This window comes from Salmo salar, chromosome 02 (genome assembly GCF_965601325.2).
Source record: "Salmo salar chromosome 02, fSalSal1, whole genome shotgun sequence".
In the NCBI taxonomy this organism is placed as follows: Eukaryota; Metazoa; Chordata; class Actinopteri; order Salmoniformes; family Salmonidae; genus Salmo; species Salmo salar.
Genome location: NC_138292.1, coordinates 57656140 through 57677896, shown reverse-complemented (window position 1 = coordinate 57677896; position 21757 = coordinate 57656140). Strand labels below are relative to the sequence as shown.

The 21757-nt window shown below is 44.8% G+C and overlaps 1 protein-coding gene across 6 annotated transcripts in view; it reads left to right on the top strand.

The window, feature by feature from the left end:
* LOC106587732 (trafficking kinesin-binding protein 1) overlaps positions 1-21315 on the top strand; it is a 45672-nt gene extending 24357 nt beyond the window's left edge. Inside the window, exons 5-18 of one of the 6 annotated variants that reach the window (XM_014176357.3) lie at positions 10591-10667; positions 10906-11022; positions 11373-11470; positions 11610-11718; positions 11812-11890; positions 12116-12246; positions 12547-12621; positions 12861-13072; positions 13421-13660; positions 16430-16794; positions 17089-17295; positions 17766-17874; positions 18617-18675; positions 19442-19574. In XM_014176357.3, the coding sequence (XP_014031832.1) occupies positions 10591-10667; positions 10906-11022; positions 11373-11470; positions 11610-11718; positions 11812-11890; positions 12116-12246; positions 12547-12621; positions 12861-13072; positions 13421-13660; positions 16430-16794; positions 17089-17295; positions 17766-17874; positions 18617-18656 (1859 nt within the window). In that variant the 3' untranslated portion in view covers positions 18657-18675; positions 19442-19574. The other 5 variants (XM_014176348.3, XM_014176339.3, XM_014176362.3 and 2 more) reach the window with 5 other exon arrangements.
* The last annotated feature ends 442 nt before the right edge of the window (positions 21316-21757 follow it).

Genomic DNA, 21757 nt, shown 5'->3' with positions numbered 1-21757 from the left:
ATTTGAGATAGATGGTGTGAGGGAAATGTTACCCAACTTTACTACTACACAGGTTTTAATGAGCTTCGTGTTGCTGCACTTTTTATTGGAGACAAAGAGCCTGACACTATATTCTGTACTGTAGCCTCCTTTAGCCGTCTTGGCCTTAGCTTAATCTAACTTTCCATTGTCTTTCTAATACTGTGATTCAACAAATCCTATTGTAGCAGCGACCTGTTTCTGTTAACTGAATGAATCAGTTAGGTTTGGAAGGCTAAGGAAGTCCAATTGTATGGGATGGGCTGGGCTGGTATTTTTAGGGAGCTGGCAGCCTCTGTTTTTTGTCCTGGCTGGCTAATGCGTTGTGTTGGGGGCGCTCGGTAAACAACCCTGGTAGGAACGCGACATGGATAGAGGGATGAAGCGGGATGGGGGGTGTAAAGAGAGAAAGGAAAAGAGAAGGGGTCTCAGCCGCCCCTTGCGTGCCGTACTCGACCAGAAAGAAGCCGTCTGCGGGTGAAACATTTATGAAGGGGAGGTTAATATTTGATTTGGAGAGGACACTTGCGTGCCAGGGTAGCAACAGGGAGGGCACTGGGTGGATGAAGAGATGATGATGGTGGTGATGAAGGCTAGACTTCAGGGGTGTGTTTTTCTCTATACTAAGTTGTTATATGTCAATAAAGCATACCTGGCATATATCTGATATATTGTTTTGACACGTATCAGTTGATGTGAAATAAGCGGCTTTTGTACTTTGGGATAACTCTATTTGAACTCCATCAATACAGACCATTAATTGGAAAACATGAAAACAATGGGCATCTCTCCAGTTTGTACGTTCGCAGTTCATGTGTATACATTCATCAAGTGTATTTGCATTGAGAATTGAGGAACAATTGTGATTGCATTATTTTACTGTGCATGTGAGGATTGTGCAGTGCTAATACACTGAAGAGTAAATCGAGAGGCCCTGCTGAAAACCCAGCTTGACATCAATTCATATATCACTTTCCCTCTCAGACACCTCCCCTCTCTCCACACAAACAGCAACAGTCCACACAAACATCAACAGTCGATTTACAATCTCAGTCTGTGTGTACAGTGTCAGTGTTGCATTCCTCTCCCTCTAGAAAGGGGGTGTGGCTCAGTCTGCACCAATATTATGTGTGCAGGGAGACAACAGTCATGGCCTTGGCTGGAGCGTACCATCTCGCTCTGCCTCACAGGGGTGCAGGGACTAAGTGCATTCTCTTGCTAAACCAGGTTATAATTGGTATTGAGTTTTATATTAAAGCCTTGCATTTCTATATGTATAGTTCTTAGGCAAAGTTAGGTATGATCTATTTTAGCTTTTATGCGTCGTTTTGGTCTCAAGCTACCTCCGACCCCCCCCCCCCCTCCTCTTTCTGCGTTGTCCCATAGTCCAGTGTGGCCAGGTCGATATAAACAGGAGGGTAACGACAGATGGACCTCCCAGTCAGAGGGATTACATATTAACACTAAGGACAGCTCAGTCTCCTCACACACGTAACACATACCCACACAGTCACAGGGACACACAGAGGAAGATATTGTTTTGGACACGCAACACAACATCGGTTTATTGGGATGGGCATAGAGCTGAAGCAGGGAACAGAAGAACAAGAATAAAAAGAGCAATATAACAGAAGGAGGGATGGAAGAGGGCTTCTGTCCGGTCACCATGGAGGTGTGGAGTTCCTCTGCTTCCGAGGAGGAGGAGGAGGAAGAGAAGGAGAGTGGCCACGGGAGCCAGGAGGAGGAAGAAGAGGAGGTGGAGGAGGGAGGAAAGCAACACAGTAAAGAGAGTCTGTGCAGGGAACTGATGCAAGGTGAGGGAGTAAAGGGAGGATGAGAGACGGACAGAGAGAAGAGAGTGATTGAGAGAGGAGCAAGGATTGAGGGTGCAATGGAGGAGGTTGAGAGAGAGAGGGGAAAGAAGGGAGTTGCAGACGACAAGGGTGATTCTGCAGCCATACATTTGTTTTATTGGCAGTGTTGCTGTGCTGTAAACATACTGTAGAGTCTGTGCAGCTTACAGTCAAGCTAAGTGAGTGATGGTATGGCTGGGAAGGTGCTTATGCATGGATTCTTTGTTGTATGAATGGTTCGTTCAGCTGTGATTTCATTCACATACAGTAAGTAACACATGGTTAGGTTATTGACTGGCTGCATGTGTGTATATGAATATCTGAAAGCCTGATCTTTGTCTCTACTTTTGAGTTATTGAAGTCACATATGCCAAATGTATAACTTACCTCCAGTGAGCACGGGCTGCCAGGTATACTGAGCTTGCAGTTCACCCCATAGAGTGTGAAGGTCACTGTGCCACAGTGTGTGTTCTTAGCAGCAGTTTGTGTGTTTTCCGTCAGCGGCAGTGTTTTCTGTGGTGTATTGTCTCTGTGCTTTTTGAGTGTCATTGACTTTGGGCTGCAGTAGACAGACTGTCTGGAAAAGGTTTGTGGGCTTTTAGGACTCAATATGAAGGTCAAAAGCGTGGAAGTACTGACTACCCACTGGGCACAGACGTCAGTTCAACATCTAGTTTTGATTTAGCTTTGGTTAAGTTGTCAACTAACGTGAATTCAACGTGAAATAAAAATGACATTTCACATGTTATTGGATTTATGTTAGTTGGGTGTCTAAATGCCCTTACGCTGATGACTTTTTGCAAATCCAATTAGTTTTCCACGTTGATTCAATGTCATCACATAGATTTTTTTGTGGTTGAAATTACAGGAAACAACGTTGACTCAACCATTTTTTTCCCCAGTGGGTATGTTCTAGTACTGTCCATTTGCCCTGATGAGAACGATGTTTTGTAAAGATGGGATCTATCATATCATCTTAACTTCATTGAATTAAGAAATTGAATCAACCCTTCATGTTTGAATTGGGTAATTGCCCATAATTGTTTCAGTGGGCATTTAATAGAATTTTCAGTTCATACCCTAAATTGATGAAATAACAAGCTGGTCCCAACCATGCGTTTTTGTTATGGTCCTTCAATGTTAATACTCCATATGCTGAGTTATAGTATAATATACACCCACTGGCCAGTTTATTAGGTACACCTCCCCATTCACGAAAATGGTTCTCTCCTACAGACAGTGAGTCACGTGGCCGTGGCTTGCTATATAAAGCAGGTATGGAGACATTCAGTTACTGTTCGATTGAATGTTAGAATGGGCAAAACGAGTGACCCAAGCCACTTTGAGCGTGGTATGATCGTCGGTGCCAGGCGTGCCGGTTCCAGTATCTTGGAACACACAACTCGTCGGTCCTTGTCGGGGATTGGTTATTGCTGCAGACGACCACATCGGGTTCCACTCATATCAGGTAAAAACAAGAAGAAGCGGCTCCAGTGGGCACATGATCAAAAAACCACTGGACAATTCAGGAGTGGATAACATTGCCTGTTCTGATGAATCCCGGTTCCTGTTGTGTCATGCTGATGGCAGAGTCTGAGACCATGACCTCATCCTGCCTGGTGTCAACAGTACAGGCTGGTGGTGTAATGGTGTGGGGAAGGTTTTCCTGGTGCACGTTAGGTCCATTGATACCAATTGAGCAACATGCTCATGCCCCAAAGAATTCAGGCTGTTCTGGAGGCAAAGGGGGGTCCGACTCGGTACTAGATTGGTGTACCAAATAATCTGGCCACCGAGTGTATAATAGTGATACTACTACAGTATAATGCTGAGTATATGAAATTAGAATACAGCAGATTATTCATTCTACCTCCCGAATATTCTAGATCGATTCTTTGCAATGTAAATCAGAAATGATTGTACCCTATCAAGGGTTTAACTTGCAGATAAAAGGGGCACCCTGCTTTGACACACAGATATATAGTTGCTAAGAAGCGACCTATTTCAGCTAGAGTGTCTTTTCAGCCTCCATTTGGTCCTTTGTCTGAACAGGCTGCGTGCTGGCTGGCAGGCACCTTTTCTGTCAGTGTACTGCGACACTGGCATAGATGCTGGCACAGACCCAGAAAACGAACAGACTTTTCTAGAAAATCTCTGGCTGTAGATGATTCTTACACAATGGCTAAATACAATTGGATGAATTCTAATATTTCATTACACAAATAAGGTACAGCTGTAATCTGTAGGCACTGCAACTCAAGGGATTTGACTCGAGGGATATGATGATTTGACGATGATGTCATCAGGGCTGCCTACACCACAGACAGGCAGAAACTTTAACCTGGGTGCAGTTTCTGCCACAAATTATGATTTATTATCTCACTTGTCATCATTTAGTATTGGATGGAATTTACAAGGCTAATGATGTAATCATAAACGATGTAGAGCTAGAGGCTGGATATATTTGTCTAGGTCTTAATATTTCAAACCAAATAGTCAATTTGGTTTTATTGTTTATAGACCCAAGTTCAATCTTGAGATTCACTGGCTCTTTACTGCTATTCTGCCTTAAAGTACTCATAGTAGGCCTCAATAACCCACTAGGCAGGACATTGGTGTACTGGCTTTCTCTTTCTCCCTGACCCCTGCACCACACAGCTAAATGGATCAGGGCAGAAAGACGGAGGCATTGTGATGTCACGTGCAGGTTTCTGCAACCTGTCCCAGTCAGATACAATGGCCTGCCTTGTATTAGTAGCCTAATACCTCCGAATGGACGTTCCAAGATGATCGGTAGAAAGGCTGATGATTATCTCAGTAGGGATGCAAGAATCAGGCTGACAGAGGACAGAGTTGAGCTTGTGGGTTTGATCCCTATGGATCCCTGTTGATCCTGTAGGCTCTTATGTACTGTACAGGATCTACTCTCAACCCTCCTGGTTAGGGTACAGTCAGCTAGGAAATCCCTCAGTCAAACAGCCCCTTGAGACCATCTGTAGCGTGGTCTTAGACGGCAATATAGTACAGTATGTGTTGCACACAGTCAACTGCACTGTACTGTGGCATAGCTTTTAAAGGGATAGTCCTCTCAGATGTCATCATTCTAGAAACATTTTCTTTCCAAAGAAATCAATCAAGCTTGGCACTGTGAAAAAAAATTAAGAAAATAAGTTGACAGCTAGATACAAATTCTGCATTAGTTATTCTCGATAGTCCAACGCAATGTTCTGTCTGCAGTGTGTCTGTATTAAATACCTGTTTCTTGTCTGGAAAGTAGTCCGGAACTCCAATTTGAGCAGCAGCAGCTGAAAAATGAGCTCCTACAAATATTGAAATTTACATGGTTTTTAGAGTGAAGTACATCGGAAAAAAGCTAAAGAAAACTGCAAGACTGAATAGGAGAAAAAACAAGCAACAAACAAAGAAGATAGGCTTTTGAAAAATAACTATTTTTCATAAAATTGTAGTTATCTTAGCAAGCTGAATTGTTTACCAGTTGCTAAGCAGTTGCTAGGGACTCTTTTGGAAGAAGCTAGCTAGCTAACGAAGAACAACAAAGAATATCTAGTTAACAGAAGAAAAGAAAGAGAAAATCAGGACTGAAGAAAAAGGATATCAAAGTGAAACAGTTCTCTAAAGACACAGGAGACAATAATACAAGAAACAACACTTCTGTAGCTTGTCAACTATGTGTCTGTCTATCCCTGTTCTCTCCTCTCTGCACAGGCCATACAAACGCTTCACACCGCGTGGCCGCTGCCACTCTAACCTGGTGGTCCCAGCGCGCACGACCCACGTGGAGTTCCAGGTCTCCGGCAGCCTCTGGAACTGCCGGTCTGCAGCCAACAAGGCTGAGTTCATCTCAGCCTATGCTACCCTCCAGTCCCTAGACTTTCTGGCGCTGACGGAAACATGGATTACCACAGATAACACTGCTACTCCTACTGCTCTCTCTTCGTCTGCCCACGTGTTCTCGCATACCCCTAGAGCATCGAGCCAGCGGGGTGGTGGCACTGGAATCCTCATCTCTCCCAAGTGGACATTCTCTCTTTCTCCCCTGACCCATCTGTCTATCTCCTCATTTGAATTCCATGCTGTCACAGTTACCAGCCCTTTCAAGCTTAACATCCTTATCATTTATCGCCCTCCAGGTTCCCTTGGAGAGTTCATCAATGAGCATGACGCCTTGATAAGTTCCTTTCCTGAGGATGGCTCACCTCTCACAGTTCTGGGTGACTTTAACCTCCCCACGTCTACCTTTGACTCATTCCTCTCTGCCTCCTTCTTTCCACTCCTCTCCTCTTTTGACCTCACCCTCTCACCTTCCCCCCCTACTCACAAGGCAGGCAATACGCTTGACCTCATCTTTACTAGATGCTGTTCTTCCACTAATCTCATTGCAACTCCCCTCCAAATCTCCGACCACTACCTTGTATCCTTTTCCCTCTTGCTCTCATCCAACACTTCTCACTCTGCCCCTACTCGGTTGGTATTGCGCCGTCCCAACCTTCGCTCTCTCTCTCCCGCTACTCTCTCCTCTTCCATCCTATCATCTCTTCCCTCTGCTCAAACCTTCTCCAACCTATCTCCTGATTCTACCTCCTCAACCCTCCTCTCCTCCCTTTCTGCATCCTTTGATTTTCTCTGTCCCCTATCCTCCAGGCCGGCTCGGTCCTCCCCTCCTGCTCCGTGGCTCGACGACTCACTACGAGCTCACAGAACAAGGCTCCGGGCAGCCGAGCGGAAATGGAGGAAAACTCGCCTCCCTGCGGACCTGGCATCCTTTCACTCACTCCTCTCTACATTCTCCTCTTCTGTCTCTGCTGCTAAAGCCACTTTCTACCACTCTAAATTCCAAGCATCTGCCTCTAACCCTAGGAAGCTCTTTGCTACCTTCTCCTCCCTCCTGAATCCTCCTCCCCCTCCCCCCCCCCCCCTCCTCCCTCTCTGCGGATGACTTCGTCAACCATTTTGAAAAGAAGGTTGACGATATCCGATCCTCGTTTGCTAAGTCAAACGACACCGCTGGTCCTGCTCACACTGCCCTACCCTGTGCTTTGACCTCTTTCTCCCCTCTCTCTCCAGATGAAATCTCGCGTCTTGTGACGGCCGGCCGCCCAACAACCTGCCCACTTGACCCTATCCCCTCCTCTCTTCTCCAGACCATTTCCGGAGACCTTCTCCCCTTCCTCACCTCGCTCATCAACTCATCCTTGACCGCTGGCTACGTCCCTTCCGTCTTCAAGAGAGCGAGAGTTGCACCCCTTCTGAAAAAACCTACACTCGATCCCTCCGATGTCAACAACTACAGACCAGTATCTCTTCTTTCTTTTCTCTCCAAAACTCTTGAACGTGCCGTCCTTGGCCAGCTCTCCTGCTATCTCTCTCAGAATGACCTTCTTGATCCTAATCAGTCAGGTTTCAAGACTGGGCATTCAACTGAGACTGCTCTTCTCTGTGTCACGGAGGCTCTCCGCACTGCTAAAGCTAACTCTCTCCTCTGCTCTCATCCTTCTAGACCTATCTGCTGCCTTTGATACTGTGAACCATCAGATCCTCCTCTCCACCCTCTCCGAGTTGGGCATCTCCGGCGCGGCCCATGCTTGGATTGCGTCCTACCTGACAGGTCGCTCATACCAGGTGGCGTGGCGAGAATCTGTCTCCGCACCATGCGCTCTCACCACTGGTGTCCCCCAGGGCTCTGTTCTAGGCCCTCTCCTATTCTCGCTATACACCAAGTCACTTGGCTTTGTCATATCCTTACATGGTCTCTCCTATCATTGCTATGCAGATGACACACAATAAATCTTCTCCTTTCCCCCTTCTGATAACCAGGCGGCGAATCGCATCTCTGCATGTCTGTCAGACATATCAGTGTGGATGACGGATCACCAGCTCAAGCTGAACCTCGGCAAGACGGAGCTGCTCTTCCTCCCGGGGAAGGACTGCCCGTTCCATAATCTCGCCATCACGGTTGACAACTCCCTTGTGTCCTCCTCCCAGAGTGCTAAGAACCTTGGCGTGATCCTGGACAACACCCTGTCGTTCTCCACTAACATCAAGGCGGTGACCCGATCCTGTAGGTTCATGCTCTACAACATTCGCAGAGTACGACCCTGCCTCACACAGGAAGCGGCGCAGGTCCTAATCCAGGCACTTGTCATCTCCTGTCTGGATTACTGCAACTCGCTGTTGGCTGGGCTCCCTGCCTGTGCCATTAAACCCCTACAACTCATCCAGAACGCCGCAGCCCGTCTGGTGTTCAACCTTCCCAAGTTCTCTCACGTCACCCCGCTCCTCCGCTCTCTCCACTGGCTTCCAGTTGAAGCTCGCATCCGCTACAAGACCATGGTGATTGCCTACGGAGCTGTGAAGGGAACGGCACCTCCATACCTTCAGGCTCTGATCAGGTCCTACACCCAAACAAGGGCACTGCGTTCATCCACCACTGGCCTGCTGGCCCCCCTACCTCTGAGGAAGCACAGTTCCCGCTCAGCCCAGTCAAAACTGTTCGCTGCTCTGGCACCCCAATGGTGGAACAAGCTCCCTCACGACGCCAGGACAGCGGAGTCAATCACCACCTTCCGGAGACACCTGAAACCCCACCTCTTTAAGGAATACCTAGGATAGGATAAAGTAATCCTTCTAACCCCCCCCCTTAAAAGATTTAGATGCACTATTGTAAAGTGGTTGTTCCACTGGATATCATAAGGTGAATGCACCATTTTGTAAGTCGCTCTGGATAAGAGTGTCTGCTAAATGACTTAAATGTAATGTAATGTAAATGTAGTCCAGTCTATAATGTTTATTTTAGCCTGATTACAAAAAGGATAACTTGAGCTTGTAAAGATTGAGAAGCTATTGGGGATTTAGCATTAGCATAAGTATGTACTCCCAGTAAATGACCATGTAACCATCGGATTTGCAGGAAGTTAGCCAGTTAGCTTGTTAGCTTTTGTTCTATGGATGAATCTATTTTGATAATAGTACAATTAGGAATTGTTACATGGATAGAGCTATTTCAATTGTAGTGACCTGATTTAGAATGAGTCTTTGTTCTAGGAAGCTACTTTAATTGAAGTAGGCCTAGCCATATTAGAAAATGTGCCTTTGTTCTATGGAGGAAGCTATTTTAATTGTAATTCCAGATGGGAACATTAGCAGTTAGCCCATCCCAGTTAGGACAGCAGTGTTTTAGGAAGCTATACTTACTTAGGGTCAAATATCCATGTGGCTATGTAATCTTATTATTGGAAACTGGACACTCTTGCTCTGCTCTACCATTGATACTTTTACTGCAATGTATTGGCACTTCTTTTGGTGCATAAGTAGCAGCAGGGGTTAAGTCTGTTGCAGGGGTTAAGGTTAAGTTGGCACTGTAGCTGCAGCCTGCTAGTGCTCGTGCCCAGTGCTGCAGGAAGCCGTTGGATCCAACTCAACCACCACTCGTTTCTGTGGACCGGTCTCAGTATCCTAGAACAAGATGTTATTTCTCTCTCACTCTTTCTTTCCCTCTTTCTCCTTTTATTTCATTCTCTGTTTCTCTCCTTCTCTATTTCTCTCCCTATATCACTTTTTTTCCACACTGCAGACCCCCCCATCACCTCTAAACAAGGACACACACTATTTTCTTAAAAGGTTCAAAGTATTAATGACTGTAGGCATACGGTAGATCCGGCCCAGGACCATTTCATTCCATTAGATAATTGGCTCACGGATGCTGTTACACAGTCACCCCATTTTCAGCCAAATGCTGCCCCTCACTTTAATTATTTTAATCTACTGTACAGTACTGATGAGTACCTCATCTCCTTGGTGCCAGCCAGGATTTTGATCAAATGGAGATTTGAATTGCTCATTTGAACACAGGGGTATGTTGCTACATGTACCTGAGACTACGTCTGCAGGATGTATGCTGATGAAAATAAATGTAAACTTGAAAATCCCGGCTGGTCAGGATAGAAACATATTTTGGATTATATGGAGATGAGGCCTTGCACTGAAACCATGGGTCCCACTTCTTTAGGTCACCAGAATGATTACTATGATGAACAAAGCATCAACTGTAACTCCATGATGACTCCGCTTCCAAACAGGATGAACACTATTCACCCATCAGTCCTGAACAGGGTCACAGTGTCCATTCACAAACCAGTAAACCAACTGACCTGTCTATAACCAGACCTCTCTATAATCACGGCCATAGATATTCAGCCTAACTTCCTACTGGGGGTTAACTGTTCTCATTACAGTGTTCTACAGCAGCTTGTGCTGAGGTATATTTATATCAGAGGGGAAGAGAGAGATGGGTCTTATCCCTGTAATGAGGATCAGGCTAAGAGGATAAGCTCTGACTGACTGGCTACGTGGTAATGTTGTGGTCAGCGCCCCGGTCTGTTTCCTTTCAACTGTTTTTGACCATGAGTCATTCACAGAAAGAGAGGGGATAAGAGAGGGCATAGTTGCGGGACAATAATGACCTGGTCCACTGGGCAGTTAGCTTTTACCTGTCAAAAGTTTTATTTCCCGATATCATGGTCAAATTAACTGAACTGTGTGGTCAGTGTACACCAAAAATTATCTTAGCTCCCATGACCAATTAAGTTTCTAACCAGAAAGTTACTGTCTCTATACTGTCCGAATAATTCACTGTCCAATGGCCTCTCCTACTTTTCAGTGAACTATATATTAACCAGCTATTCCCATCTCCCCCCTACAGTGCTGTGTTCAGAGAGAGTGGGCCAGGTCACTAAGACCTACCATGACATTGAGGCTGTCACCCACCTACTGGAAGAGGTAAGTAAATATAATGGGATTGTTTTCATACGTAAACCCTTAATCGCCATGGGACGAATTAAGTTGTATTGAATCTAATTGAATAATGTGTAACTGAGTATATTATACATTTTGAGCAAATCATGATAGTCATCAGCCTTAAGCATGTTGCTAGAATGATAAACATGTCTTCTGCTAGAAACTAGACTGTAACTACATCACAGAATGAAGAACATCAAACCCTTTTGTCGTCTTGCAGAAAGAGCGGGACCTCGAGTTGGCGGCCCGGATCGGCCAATCACTGCTCAAGCAGAATCGGGATCTAACGGCACGGAATGAGTTAATGGATGAACAGCTGGAGATCGCTAAGGAAGAGGTATGAGACCATCACTGTAGCCCTACTTTGATATATCTCACCTATTACAGAGAGAATACAGTAGTACTGGAGCATAGCATTTAGCGAGAGAAAATACACACTCATTTTGGTCCTGGAATATGAAACTTAACAGTGTATGTAGTATTTTGTTCCAGCCCGGCATTAACACAGCTGGTTCAACTTTGATTTAGACCTTGTATCACTTGAATCATTGCATTAATGCTAGGCAGGATCAAAAGCCTGCGCACCCGGTAACTCTCGCCCAGACCAGGAATGGCGACCAATGTACATGATAGATCCTAGTTCAGTACACTGACCCTGGTTCCTACTTCCTGGTTCCCATTCACCAGATAGCCCAGCTGCGACATGAGCTCTCCATGAGAGACGACCTGCTCCACTTGTACGCCAGCACAGAGGAGATCGAAAACGCCTCCGACTCACACACACTGTGAGTACACACACACGCACACACATACACTGCAGAGTACACATACACATCGTACATCCCCTCAGGCATATCAACACAACTTTGGCAGGTAAACGTAAGACTTACATTCTGACCGCCTTCTCTCTCTCCTGGTTTTCAGAATGAAGAGGAACGAGTCATCTAACTCCCTCAGTAACTTTGTCAATTATGACTTCATACAGCAGAAACTCAAAGGTCTGGAGGAGGAGAACCTCAAACTACGCTGTGAGGTGTGGAACACTGACTACTTTGAAATACCTGAAGTCATTGAAGTGGATTGGAAACTTGTTCATGCTAATGCCATTGATGTTGTCACTCCACAGGCCAATGAACTGACGTCAGAGACCGCTAACTATGAGGAACAAGAGCAGGAGCTGATGATGGTGTGTGTGGAGGAACTCAGTGAGTATACTATAATGTACTACAGTGTAATACTATACATATTTGTTAATGTATACGATATTACTGTGTTCCTGAGGGGAGAGGTAATTGGTGAGTGGGTGAATACAGTGAAAACAGTATGTGTTCGTACTGTGTATTCATACTAAACCTCTCCATCTCTCTCTCGCCTCTTTTTCTCTCTATCGTCTTCTCTCCCTCAATCTTTTTGTTCTACCCCCCCCCCAGCCTCTGTGAATAAGCAGGTGGTGGACCTGTCTGATGAGTTGGCCCGTAAGGTGGAGGACACTCTCAGGCAGCAAGAGGAGATCAGCTCCCTGCTCGCACAAATAGTCGACCTGCAGGCACGCTGCAAAGGGGTGAGTGATAACAGACACAACAAGGCAAATGCATACACACACCTAAATACATACCCACACACACACAAGCATGCAGTGCACGGACACACACACACAGAGTTGGCATGGCACTCCTCTCATGCCTTGAGGTTCCACAAGGACAAAAACTCAAGACTCACCCACACCGAATGCTTCTATAATGGAGTACATTAAATATTTACATGTGCACTTAAGTTGGTATCTACAGTATTAAGTTGGTATACAGTATCTACAGTATCACTGATACGATCATGGTATTAACTCTCCACTCTGTTCCTCTAGCTCACCACTGACAATGAAGAGCTGACCCAGCACCTGAGTGCCTCGCGGGAGAGCCAATCACAGCTCAAATCAGAGGTAAGAAATGCCCTCAACATTCTCCCCACAATCCACAACTCATTACCCTCCAATGAGCTATCTATAACTTGTAGGATAAAGTTGCTTTAACAGTGATCTAAGGTCGGTTTTGTTAATTATTGTTAATGCAACGATTTGGGGAGGCTAAGCTGATCCTAGATCTGTCCCTCAAGGCAAGCTTGTACATAACCGCAGTAGCAGTGTGTATTTAACTGACCTCTGGCGCTCCCTGGCTGCAGCTAAAGTACCTGCAGGACAAGTACTCGGAGTGTGAGGACATGCTACGGGAGGCCAGAGAGGACATTAAGAACCTGCGCAACAAGAGCCTGCCCAACAGCACGGTGCAGCGCTACAGCGCCCTATCAGCCGTGTTCCCCATGGACTCCCTGGCAGCAGAGATTGAGGGCACCTTCCGCAAGGGCCTGGACGTCCCCGCCCCCTCCGAGTACAAGTGAGTAATGATGTCACTGTGAAAACATAAAACACCAGAGACAGTGTGCTTTTTCCAACCTGTTAAGCTCAGTTGAATGACAATACCGGTATGTCAGTTATGTGCCAGAGGTGAAGTGTTACCAAGTATGTTTGATTGAACAAAGACAGCATGACATAACAAAGCAAATCTGTTAATGAAAAATATAGAGTAAGTCAAATACAATGTTTAAAATGTTTCCAGAATTACACTAAAGAAGATCTAATATTCAAGCAGAAATACACTGACATAAACATATATATGTTAGACTTACTACCGGGCACTTTTTCACCAGCCCTAATCTATATTGTTTATCTATGGTTGCCAAAGGAACCACCCGTGGCGCGTGTTTGAGACTGTGAAGGTGGTGAACCAAGCGTCGAGGCTGCGTTCGCGGTGCCACTCCCCCGGCCAGGTGCCCGGCTCCAGCCCTGTGTCGCTGCGCTCCAGCTGCGCCTCCACCCCTCGTACCAGCTACTACGGCTCAGACAGCGCCAGCCTCACCTTGGAGGACAAGCCCCCTAGTGCCGTATCAAGGCTGGCAGAGGTGGCACACACTGAGGACAACAGGTGAGACTGGCAACAGTGTGTAAATGTACACTACCGGTCAAAAGTTTCAGAACACCTACTCATTCAAGGGTTTTTCTTTCTTTTTAGTATTTTCAACATTGTAGAATAATAGTGAAGACATCAAAACTATTAAGTAACACATATGGAATCATGTAGTAACCAAAAAATGTGTTAAACAAGTCAAAATATATTTTATATTTGAGATTCTTCAAATAGCCACCCTTTGCCTTGATGACAGCTTTGCACACTCTTGGCGTTCTATTAACCAGCTTCATGAGGTAGTCACCTGGAATGCATTTCAAATAACAGTTGTGCCTTCTTAAAAGTTAATTTGTGGAATTTCTTTCCTTTTTAATGTGTTTGAGCCAATCAGTTGTGTTATGACAAGGTAGGGGGGTATACAGAAGATAGCCCTATTTGGTAAAAGACCAAGTCCATATTATGACAAGAACAGCTCAAATAAGCAGAGAAACGACAGTCCATCATTACTTTAAGACATGAAGGTCAGTCAATATGGAACATTTCAAGAACTTTGAATATTTCTTCTAGTGCAGTCGCAAAAACCATCGAGCTATGATGAAACTGGCTTTCATGAGGACCGGCACAGGAATGGAAGTCCCAGAGTTACCTCTGTTGCAGAGGATAAGTTCATTAGAGTTACCAGCCTCTGAAAATGCAGCCCAAATAAATGCTTCAAAGTTCAAGTAACAGACACATCTCAACATCAACTGTTTAGAGGAGACTGTGTGAATCAGGCCTTCATAGTCGAATTGATGCAAAGAAACCACTACTAAAGGACACCAATAAGAAGAAGAGACTTGCTTGGACCAAGAAACACGAGCAATGGACATTAGACCGGTGGAAATTTGTCCTTTGGTCTAGAGTCCAAATTGGAGATTTTTGGTTCCAACCGCCGTGTCTTTGTGAGACGCGGTGTGGGTGTACAGATGATCTCTTTATGTGTATTTGTCACCGTAAAGCATGGAGGAGGAGGTGTTACGGTGTGGGGGTGCTTTCAAGTCACACTTAACCAGCATGGCTACCACTATCACGTTTCAGGTATGACCCAGATGCAGACAGTGTCGAAGAAACAAACGTTTATTTCTGAAACAGGGGCAGGCAAACGACAGGTAAAAGGCAGGCAGGGGTCAAAACTGAGAAGGACTAGAAAACAGGAGCAAGAAACAGGCAAGAGTAGGGGAACAAACGCTGGTAGGTTTCATGAACAAAACGAACTGGCAACAGACACAGAGAACACAGGTGTAAATACACAGGGGATAATGGGGAAGATGGGCAACACTTGGAGGGGGGTGGAGACAAGCACAAAGACAGGTGAAACAGATCAGGGTGTGACAACCACAGCATTCTGCAGCGATACGCCATCCCATCTGGTTTGGGCTTAGTGGGACTATCATTTGTTTTTCAACAGGACAATGACCCAACACACCTCCAGGCTGTTTAAGGGCTATTTTACCAAGAAGGAGAGTGATAGAGTGCTGCATCAGATGACCTGGCCTCCACAATCCCCCGACCTCAACCAAATTGAGATGGTTTAGGATGAGTCAGACCGCAGATTGAAGGAAAAGCAGTCAACGTGCTCAGCATATGTGGGAACTCCTTCAAGACTGTTGGAAAGCATTCCAGGTGAAGCTGGTTGAGAGAATGCGAAGAGTGTGCAAAGCTATCATCAAGGCAAAGGGTGGCTAGTTTGAAGAATCTCAATTATAAAATATATTTTGATTTGTTTAACACTTTTTTGTTTACTACATAATTCCATGTGTGTTATTTCATAGTTTTGATGGCTTCACTATTATTCTACAATGTAGAAAATAGTAAAAATAAAATTTAAAAAACGTGAATGAGTAGGTGTTCTAAAACTATTGACTGGTAGTGTACATGGGTATTTATGGGTATATGTGTGTTGCAGGAGATTTCTGCTTGAGTGTAAATGATTAAATAATTCTACCCTGAATTTAGAGATATGGTCTATATAGCCTGTAGAATGAGTAACTAAAGGGTTAAGCATAAGTCTCATGAGATTGACTAGGATAAGAGAGGAATTGGTGTCTGTGGGTTTAAGTAGACATCAACTGTTAAACTGTGGTTGACCTGACCTATCTTGAACCCTCCAGGTTTCCCTAATCTCAGAGTACTAAAAATGTCGGCAGGATCAGGATTTACGGTTTTGAGAGTTCTGGGGAAGAGGACAATTAACTCTTGATGTTAGTATGTAATGTGTGTGCGTAAATGAGGAGCCTGGTATATAATGTTCTGTAAAATGGACGGCAGAACGTTCTCTGAATAAACTGTACAGACCTTTTGCAGAAAGCTTAGTCCTTGCCTAATTAGTATTAACCTAGGGTCTTACAAACCTTGGGGGATTAGTCATGGCTTATTGATTGGTAATTAATAGCATTGGGATTCGAAAATTCCCGTATCAATGTGTGAATTACATTAACTCTCATACAGAGTCTACAGACATCAGACACACAGAGTATTTACTTTTCAAATCAAATTAATTTGTATTTGTCACATGCTTCGCAGACAACAGGCGTAGACTAACAGTGAAATGCTTTTGCATAGTATATTAATGGACTTCTGTCCTTCATACATGTTCAAACATACAGCTTCCATTTCTCTGGTCTCTGTGTACTAATAACAGCAGTGCATTTGTATCCAACACCTATTCTACCTCCTCTACTCTGACTGTTAGTGCATCAACAGTGTACAGTATATCATTAACCTGCCTTTATTTCTCTCTGGTCTCAGTGTGAGTGGCCCTAAGCGTCTGGGTATGCCGGGCATGCCTGGAGGCCAGGACCTTGAGGCCGCGCTACGCTGTTTATCTGACCGCCAGCAGAGCCATGCCTCAGAGCGCCCCTTCTTTGAGGTGGAGCGTGAACGCAAACTCCGTGCCCTGGCCGCCGCCTGCCAGGGGTGCAGTGAGGAGGGCGAGGAGGTGGGCGAGCTGGGCTCCAGCGGGTTCCTTACACCCAACGACAGCCTGGTGTCCAGCTCGGTGGCGTCGACAAGCACCAACTACTCCAATGGCAGCTCGCTGCACTCCTCGGCCGGATCGGGGGTCTCGCGCTCCTACCTACCCGATCGCCTGCAGATTGTCAAGCCCCTGGAAGGTAAGGAGGGACGGGGAGACCCTGTGTGTGTTCTTAGCTGAGATATTAGGTGTGCGGTAACTCAACTGTTAGTTTTACGGTAACTTGCCTAAGGTTGCTAGACTCAGTTACAAGTGAAACTATGAATGTAGACTCTAAAGCTGAAAATAGACACTCTTTACAATTGTTTCCTTCTTTCAATATGAAAAATATGCATGATTAGAGAAATACAGGTTATTAAATAAATAAATAAATAAATGTGTTATTCCCAACATACAACAATGTTAACTATATCGCCCTTCCTCTCCACCCCAGGCTCAGTGACCCTGCACCACTGGCAGCAGCTGGCCAAGCCCAACCTGGGAGGTATCCTGCACCCTCGCCCGGGGGTCCTCACCAAAGACTTCCGGGAGCTGGAGATCGACCTCCAACACGTCTACAGCCTCAATGACCTTGAGGAGGATGACCCTGACCTATCACAGCTCTCCCACAGCCTGGCTGCCGGAGCCCATGGCACCATGGGTAAGAAAAGAGGCCACAGGGTAGTGTTAAGTTGAATTTAGTAGATACTGTTGATAGGGTCTCAATTGTGAGTGAAAACATTCACACATACACACACCGTACACACTCATTCCTCTGGTCCCTCTAGTCTGGTGTGAAAATCTGATCGTTTTCCCTTCTCCCTCCGACGGAACTCTTTAGGTCCGTCAGATTGGGTAAGGGAGAACGATCAGGCATTGACACTGGAACCTTCTATTTGGATAACATGTCTACTGTGGTCCTTATCCCCCTAAGTGCACCTGTGTGGTAGGTGTGATGTTACTAAACAGTTTGTGTCATTCCAACTCATACTGTCGTTGTGTATCGTACATTCTCCCATCCGTGTCGTGTGGTGGGTGGCTCTGGGATTTTCCTCATCCATTGTGAGTAGCTGTATTTGTTGTGGTGTGTGTGTTTTTGTGTAGTTGTGTAAGTGTGTCCATCACCCACAGTCACTCCTCCATCCTCCGGCCCCAACCTCCCCCAGACCCCTCCCACCCACACCGTCACCACCTGTCGGCGCCACCACCCCTCCCTCCTGCTCCCCTCCTTCTCCACCAGGTAAGATCTGCGAGTCACTCACACACACCTATTCATTGGTTACACTTTATTTTATAGTCCTGTTTCACATTTTATTTTATGTATGATTTATTTAACCAAAAAGCAGCGTACAGTCAAGTGCAGAAAGTTACATGTTTTTTGTCTGGTATTTACTGAGAGTGTATTTATGGTGACAATGAATACTTCCTGGAAGGTTCGTCAAAGGCGTGGAAATAATAGGACACCTGGTACTAAATGGTGTTTGAAATGAATTCAAAGGAACATAAGTAATTACCAGGTAGTGGACTGTTGAAGGTTGACTGAACTAAATCTACTATTCAATAAAATTTGCATTTGAATGGAAGTGTGAAGAGACTTTCCCCTGTTTCTCCAGTTTTCGATTTTGCTTCCAGCACCATCACTAATTGGTTTTGTGTGTGTGATAGATTCTGCCTATTATCCAGGTAGTGGACTGTAAAATATAGTGAAATCCATTTATTTTTCATTAATTTGCCTTTTGGTATTCATTCAATCATTAATTCATTTATTCATTCAACCAAAGCCCAATATTAGTAATGACGTGAAATGGTATTTAAGATATGACTACAAAAGACTACACCACTCTCAAAACAACAGCAGCTTTGCTGTGCTGCCCCATTTTTCTCCTCAAAAGTACTTTGCTACTTTGTGTGTGTGTGTATAGCAGTCCTTCTCTCCTCCCTTACTCAATCCGTCTCCCCTTACCCCATGTCTCTCCCCTCAGTGGTAGGAAACGCTGGTCCAAGCACTTTCTCCAGCTCTAAAGTGGGCTTCCTAGGCAAAGTAAGAGCCAACAGGCATGGACAGAGTGGGAATGATGCAGGAAAATCCCATATTTATCCCCTAACTTTTCTAAAACATGCCCCTTCTAACTGTGAACCCACCCAACCCCTAAGTAAAACTATTGATCATACCCCACACTAGAGCCTTAAACAAACACCACTAAAAAGTAACGTGAATAAATCCATTCGCAGCTACGGCAATGCTTCAACTTTCTATGCATAAAACAAATGGATGTTCTTTTGTCTATTTAAATGACTTTCAGGTTTAGTATTAGTTTATTGGGGCCAAATCCTAATTTAAGATAACACACATAAGATAACACACACACACATAACTCAAACTTTAATACACACATGTCTCCCATTCCAACATCTTAATGCCTGCTTCTCTATTAAGGATTTGGTCGATTATCTTGAATCTACTTCGTAAACAACATATCACACACTTGCTTGGCTTGCTAACGTGGACACCATGGCCCCTGTGCTCATCTTAACAGTTCCTGATCCCTTCCAGATTCTTCCAGGTAAACTGTATGAACCAACAGAAGTCATCTTTTCAGTTCTCAGGCTGACTAACTAACTGACTAACACAATCTCTAACCCACCCTTACAGGCGTAATCCATCACAGGGAGCAACTATACTAACTAACCGCTCTTAGCTAATGGTGCACTGTTACTAATGCTCCTAAGCTTCTAGCTATGCATTTATTACATATAACAGAACTCCTGTGTCTGATTGGTATTTTTCTCTTTTCCTGTATTTACAGCATTTGCTCTCGCAGCCTGTCCGCTTGTGGGAGCTGTGAGCATCTGAGTACCACATCGCCCTCCTCCTCCAATCAGCAGCACCGTGTGCTGACCTTTGACCCTAGCCATGGCGGCGGCCACCACTCCACCTCCACCACAACACCTCCTCTATCACTGGGACTCCTGAGGCTGCTGGAGGAGCAGGGCATCTCCGCCTCCACCCTCCCCTACCCTTACCACCAACTGACCCCACACACTGCCCACACACGCCCCACAACGGTAGAGGAAGAGCGGGGTGGAGGAACATGCACTATGGAGGAAGAAGGGAGAAGGAACATTTTCAGCTTCAACCTGGTAGAGAAGCTGAGGAGTCTGGGACTTCACAAGGTGGCAGACCGAGGCGTGGTGGACTGAAGAGAGAATGGAGAAGAGAGAGAAGCAATCAGGCAATACAGACATCCACCTAGAGTCTGAGAAAGACTGGGAAAACTCCTTCTCCCTTTCCTCCTTAATGGTCATTGACTTCAATCCATGTACTGACTATGCACTGTACCGCCATTTTGTGTTTTGGGCCCACAGCAATACATCGTAAAATGGAACCTCAGGAGAACCATAGAGCCATACGTTGAGTTTCTGTCACATGTATAGTCACTCTTCTGTTTGTAATGGACTCGTGTATTGTAGATACTAGGTCTCCACGACAATGTGTGACATCATGATCATTCTCAGGAGAGTCACCTGATCACCGGTCCGGCTGGCTTGAACACGCGCAAGTTTTTATTTTTATAAAATTAAAAGAGGCAGGAACATCACAAAGAAAAACATGCGTTTCTTTTTTATACCTGTGTTTCGTGGGTGTCGGATGGTTTTACACGGTATGAAAGAAAGGGAAGGCTTCTCGTGGTGTTTATTATTATAGATTTTTTTTGGAAAGACCCCCACCGCTATGCTTTTTTTATATATATTTTTTACCATGAAATACAATCACATTACCTTTTCATTACTTTGGGAAAGATTCAAGGTATCATTATTTAAGAACCACTAAACTGACCACAGTTTGTCACACTTAAAAAACCCAAGATGCACTGGAATTCAGTATTTTCTTTTGCATATTATCTGCTATTAGAAAATGAAGCATTTGTGGGTATTAACCACATTCACTTTACTGTGGTAAAACCACACTTCAATCACTCCCCATTACAGAATGGTAGCGAGATTGATACACTGACTGAACTTCCTGAATGTTTGTGACATTAATGACATTCACTGAGGTATACTAATCTGCTCTTTACCCAAAAGTCCTCATTTAGCACTTGTGGTACTGTGCGTTTGCATGGCATCACACATCACCTGCTGCAAATCACTGTAAAATGCTTTACTTCGAAATGCTGTCAATTATGTCAGTCATTGTAAACTTGTGTATTTAGTCGTACCTCACCAAAAGCATTCATGTAGTCTACCATGCTGTATCAAAGACACCTGAAAGTGACTGTAAAAGGTCTCGCCACTAGTCTATGTGCTGGATCTGTGTTAACAGACCTTAAACTAAAGTGTTGTTGGTACAAATGTAATTCCTGTCATCAGGAATAATGAAAGTGAGCTGTATGAACATTTTTTCATCAATTGATCATGGACTGCATGCTTTTTTGGATGCTCCTTCTTGTGTCTGGACAATCAATTGTAGATAAAAGGCATAGAATACTGCAGATCAAAAGGGAAAATGATAGCAATTATGACCATTTGAATTCAGAGGAAAATGAACCAAACAGCAATACATATATTTCAGATGTTGAAATCGACTACTCTTTGCTGAATTTTATGTTATGATCACTGAGATGCATGTCTGTATAAATTGTACCACATGTACATTAAAAAGTACATTGTATTTCCATCAGCCACACGTGCATGTGTGTTATTTTTCTACTTGAAAGGACGTTTCCCCGGACACATTAAGCCATTAAGAACACTTAATGCAGATTCTACAACCGGTGTCACGATTCTCTAAGACTGAACCCAGAAGCAGACCAGGACAAGGTGAGTAAAATGAAGGTGAGTATTTATTGGTAGTCTTGATGTGTAAATTGAATAATCCAGGAGACGGAGCGGCAGCGGAGGTGAGTTGATGAGAGTGAATGGGTTGATCCAATGAAGTCCCTGAATCCACCGACGGCCAGGCAAGGGAGTTGAATGTTCCGGGAGAATGACTGTAGACAGAGTAAAGGTGAGTGAGTAACCGGCAACAAGTACAGAATAACAAAACAATCTCAGGAAACATGATGCTGATACGCTGGCACAACATACTGTTCGTCGCTAACGATCCGGCAGGGAATGGATGT